Source organism: Epinephelus fuscoguttatus, linkage group LG2 (assembly GCF_011397635.1).
Source record: "Epinephelus fuscoguttatus linkage group LG2, E.fuscoguttatus.final_Chr_v1".
Lineage (NCBI taxonomy): Eukaryota > Metazoa > Chordata > Actinopteri > Perciformes > Serranidae > Epinephelus > Epinephelus fuscoguttatus.
The window spans coordinates 37,981,351-37,986,663 of NC_064753.1; the positions used below are offsets into that span (position 1 = coordinate 37,981,351).

The 5,313-nt window shown below is 36.1% G+C and overlaps 1 protein-coding gene across 1 annotated transcript; it reads right to left on the reverse strand.

The window, feature by feature from the left end:
- Window positions 1-773: 773 nt before the first annotated feature.
- On the reverse strand, window positions 774-4,247 carry LOC125903254 (low affinity immunoglobulin epsilon Fc receptor-like). The gene is made up of 3 exons (XM_049600063.1): window positions 4,050-4,247; window positions 3,420-3,532; window positions 774-2,495 (listed from the first exon to the last, which is right to left on the reverse strand). Exons 2-3 carry the CDS (start codon window positions 3,452-3,454, stop codon window positions 1,310-1,312), a joined length of 1,221 nt encoding a protein of 406 aa, XP_049456020.1. The 5' UTR covers window positions 3,455-3,532; window positions 4,050-4,247; the 3' UTR covers window positions 774-1,309.
- Between the last annotated feature and the right edge of the window lie 1,066 nt (window positions 4,248-5,313).

A 5,313-nucleotide genomic window follows, 5' to 3' on the forward strand; every position in this document is an offset into this window, starting at 1 on the left:
TATTTTGGTATGTGCTGAGGGGAAATCACTCTTGTAAAGACTGATAGTGCCATCTTGTGGCTTCATGAATCCAGGCATTTAAAGTTTGATTTCCATAGTCATCATTTGAAGTGAAAAAAAATTATATATTTTTGAAAGAACATTTTAAAAAATGTATTTTGTTTAATCAGTGATGACCATGAGAGATCGTAGTTGTTGTCCAATCAGATATTGTTTTTAAAAGTCACAGCATTTGAAATAAAAACCTGGGGCCAGCTGCACAAAACACCTCAAGTTTCCTCCTCAAGTATGACACTTAAGGCCTAATTTCTCCTTAACTGAGGGACTTACACAGTTGCACAGAAGAAAAATGTTAACTAACTTAATGCATTGAAAGAGATTTTACAGTGGTAAAAGTTTCCATGAAGACTGTTTATTTATTTGCTTGGACTCAGGCTTATGATGTCTGTTATCGTCTCATAAAGTTGGCTAATAGTTAGTGAATAAATAGCAGAAGAAAAGAAGACAAGAAAACCATACTGGTCAGAGGAGGAAACAATTATACTTCTGAATGAATGCAATCATAGAAAGCACAAACTACAAAGTAAATCTGATCCCCAAATACCAGAAAACAATTGTAGGAAGAAATTGCAATGAAAGTTAATTCAGTCAAATCTATAGTGTAAAATCAAAATCATATCCATCGGGTTCTTCATAAAATCTGTCATGTTGCAGTTAAGATAGAGTCAGTTACCTTTTTTTTTTTTTTACCTTGCTTTGGTTGCAATGGTCTTTTGTACAACTGTCTAGGGATTCCTGAAGTATAACACCAAGACAAAGAGAAAAGTAAAGTTCATTTTAGTCTTTTAAATCAATCAAATCTCCCTTTTTCGTGCAGCACATGCACTGAGCACTTTATTAGGCTGTTGAACTCAACAGGAAACAGTAAGGCCACCTTGGACTCTGCCCAAAGAAGAAAACCAAACAAGAAAGAAATTACAAAGTCAAGTGATCGATTTTATGAAAGAACTGAAGAACTATAAACAACACACATTACTATTTACATGTTTACCAGTTTATCTGAAACTAAACTTCAAATCTGTTTCTATAGATTCTGGTAATAAAGGGCATTTGAATTAATTATTCACGTAAAACATAAGTGGGATTAAAAGTTATTCTTTTAAAAGTCGTGCATAGGAAATTGGGACACATAGTGATAAGGGAAAAAAACTAATGAAGATGAGAGAAATTTAGCATATAAAAAAAATATTCTATACTCTGCAACAGTAAGATGTTACTTGTCTTCCACATCTTAACCAAAGACATGCAGCTAGGTCAGTCCTGACAAAATGAGAGCTGTGCTCTCACACAGGTAGTGCCGCTTGCCACCACAAATAATGTCATCCCAGGAGTTCAGCCAGTTCTCCTGTCCAGCATGTGATGGTGGGACAATAGCAACACAGTCCTGCCCTGCCCTGTCTTTGTCCCAGTAGGGTATGGCGTTGTTCGGCTCCATGGGCCGCCAGTACTTGACATCTTTACGGACTGTCTTGCCATTGACCCAGATATAGACGCCCTCCTTCACCATGTCCTGCAACCCAATCCACGCTGAGAGGAAGTGTATCTGAGGGTGCTGCTGTACAAACTCAAAAGTCATGTTGGTTAAGAATTCCTGGTCTTCTGCGTTTAAAACCACAGCCAGGTCACCTCCCATGTCAATACATATCGAGCGAGCTTTTTGCCACTTCTCTGCTTTCTGGGACATGAAGAAGCAACGTGAAGCGTGCTCGACCCAGCCAGGCAGGCAGCGGGAACACTGCAGCGTGTCCTTGTCGCAGAGTCTCCAGAGGAAGGACAGTTTGTCTGAGAACAGGATTGAATGCTGGTGTTGATACTTTGCTTCCAGCTGATTGGAGGTTTGTTGTTCATCGTGTAAAAGCAGGCGCAGCTGTTTGCTTTCTGCAGACACCGTGTTGATGATGTCCAAAGATTCATTCAGAAGCAGGTCCAGTTGTCTGTTTTCCTCCTCCAGAAGCTCACAGTTATCCAGGGTTGAATTCAGAATAATGTTCAGCTCTGTGTTCTCCACTTGCAACCGAATTTTTTCTTGCAAGAGCAGGCTCAGCTGTGCGTTTTCAGCAGACAACAAGGTGAGGTTGTGCTGTGTTGCATTTACAAGCAGCTTCAGTTGGCCATACTCACTTCCGAGAAGGGTGAAGTTTTGACGAGTGGAGTTCAGAAGTTGCTGCAGCTCACTGATTTTCATTTGCAGCTGCTTGGTGTTACTTGCCATGTGCTCTCTCTCCGCACTCAGACATTGCTCTTGGGTTATCTGTGCAGTAAGGACGCCCACAATACTACCAAGGAAGAGTGCTATCAAAATCCCAGCCAAAAGAACTTGCCACATGGATCGCAGTGTCTTCATGAAGTAATTTTGTTTCTCTTCTCTAGGTATTTCATCTTCAACTTGTGTGGTAACTTTTGCTGGTTCCTCGCCAGAATTTTCAGCTACAGAACTAAGAGCAAAAAAAGAAAAGGGATCGTGTGTTTTTACTATAAACAAAAGGGTTTAAAAACACAGGTAAATGACATTTCGATTACAGATGGGTCTTTATGATTTAAGAAAAAATTCACGCTCTAAAAATCCCAATTTTCTGGTTCTTCTAAGCTGCTAGTCCCCTGAAGCCACGGGGCAGGCCACCTGTGACACTATTCCTCACCTTCAAAACGTATATTTCAACAAACAACATCTGAGTTAAATCATAAATGGTCATCACCCAACGACAAAGAGGAGGAGAGAAGCTTATATACTGCAAACCTTTAGGTGTGCTCATATCTGACATCAGCTGATGTTAATGGCCGTGTCCACCAAAGCATTTTTTCTTTCTGAGGTTGGTGTATTTTTTTTAATGTTTCACTGAGCGTTTTCTGTGGAGCATCTGGCATTTTCAGCTGGGAAAAAACACTTTGATGGACATGGGGCTGTATCAAACATTAAAATCACAAATGCCATGTATGAAAGCAATATCACACTTGAGGTCATGCTGTTGTGCCAAATATCAGCACGAATGTGATTATCTTCAACACAGGGCCACATGATGGACTCACCACATATTTCATATGGATTAAACTGCATGTGTTGTCATATTCCTGTAAATGCTGTTGTTAGCGAACAGAAACAAACAAACCAAGTGTGCCATGTTATATAATTTCCTTTACTCCCCCTCACTCTCATGTAGTAGCTCAATTTTATCATAAAACATTCCCACAAAGACTACCTTGTCTCATGCATTATTGAATCCCATAAAATATGTTGTTTAAACACTTGCAAAACTTTTAACAGACCAAAGTGTAAACAAACCAACTGTAGACCTCCTATGACTGTGCTCTTATAAATAAATAAATAATTAAATAAAAAATTAAATATTAAATATCCTTACCTTAGTGACACTAAAATATCTTCTGTGTGAATCATGCCGTGTCTGTGTCAGTGGCCTTTCTTCTGGCTTATTTCCATTTTTCCAGCAACAACTACAGCAGCTCCACCATGCAGCTATAAAATGTTTGGAAATGAAAAGTTTAATTTTTGAATTTTGATTTGACCCCCCAAGTTGCCATAGCAACTTTATGTGCGCTGGAGTCACCCGAACGAGATTACGTTTCTATGGCGAGTTTAACCTTAGTTAAGGCTCAAGGTTAATTTATAAATAAGTTGTGCGACCAAACATTAATTAAAATGCAGGCGCTCTGACACGACATTATGACATTATGTTTTTAGTATTCTGTCGTTAATGACAGTATTTATGTTATTTCCAACATCCCTTCCTCCATGACAGTTCAGACAGTCAGCAGTCGAAAGTTGTAACGTTAACGTTACTGTCCTCTACACTGTGTCCATTTTATGCTAGGCTACACATTTATTCTACTCCACTACATATTTTAGGGAAATATTATATTTTACTTAATTGTTATTGCCAAAGGTGGACGGACGGTTCGTTTCATTTAACTACTTCTCCCCAACTGGCAACCCGCGTAAACTAACGTTAGCTCTATGTTACACCCAATGTTACCTTAGGAGCGAACCTTCAGTCCAAATTTGCATCCATTCCTGAATTATTCACATCCCTTTAGTCCGTAAGGCTCCAACGATCAAATAAATCAAAAGAGTGATAAAAAATAATCCAAGTTGTGGATATTGTGGTGTAAAGTCCACTGCTAACTGCGTATGCTAACTTCGTTCTTCAAGCTATCCGGACATTTTTTCTTGTCTTCCTGTTGTTGGGTATGTTTGTTTTATTGCCTTGTCGGCTACAAAATAAAAGTGTCCCCCTGCTTTTCTGATTATTTTTACTCCGGGGCAGCCCCTGGTATACAGCATGCGCTCCCAGTTAATGAGGCCACGAGACAATACTGCCAATTTTTAAGGGTCTAGTTTTCCCCACATCCTGGTGACAGTCATTATGTGCTAATGTGACATATAGAAATAAAAGCTTAGATTTTTTTCCTTCCAACAGTGTAAAAAATAATGAAAATGCTTGTAATTATTATTTTATTAGTTGTCTTTATATTTCCACGTTTATTTGTTATGCATTTCCATTTTTATTTATTTCTCTATTTGCACATTTATTTACTTATTTTATTTCTCTTGATATTTCCAAATTTTTATTCACTTAATTTTTATTTTTCTTTATATTTCCATTTATTTACGCACTTTCATTTATTCCTCCTTGCTTGTAATTACTCCTTATATTTAGTTGTCTTTATATTTACACATTTTTTATTCACTTATTTCTCTTTATATTACCACATTTATTTATTTTTCTTATATTTCCACATGTATTTATTTCTTTTATTTCTCTTAATTTTTTGACATTTATTTACTTATTTCTTCTCTTATGTTTCTTTATATTTACACATTTATTCATTCATTTTTAATGTATTTTCATTCTTTTATTTACATTTCCACTATTTACTTATTTTTGTTTCTCTTTATATTTACACATTTATTTATTCTTTCATTTCTGTTGATATTTTCATTTATTCCACATGTATTCATTTTTTCATGTATTTTTCATTTTTTATCTACTTATTTTTTTTTTATATTTCCACATTCATTTACTTGTTCATTTATTCATTAATATTCCACATTTGTTTTACTTATTGTTTAATTTCCCTTTATATGTATCCACATTAATTACTTATTTATTCTTTCATTTATTCCTCTTTATAGTTCCACATTATTCTCTTATTAATTATTTTATTAACCACATTCATTTACTTGTTCATTCATTTATTTTTAATATTCCCCCATTTGTTTTACTTATTAACTCATTT

Coding starts and splice junctions, on each gene's coding strand:
- LOC125903254 (XM_049600063.1), bottom strand. CDS start 3,454: ATGATTCACACAGAAGATATTTTAGTGTCACTAAG. Junction 2,496..3,419: donor GATATTTTAGTGTCACTAAG/GTAAGGATATTT, acceptor TTTTGCTCTTAG/TTCTGTAGCTGAAAATTCTG.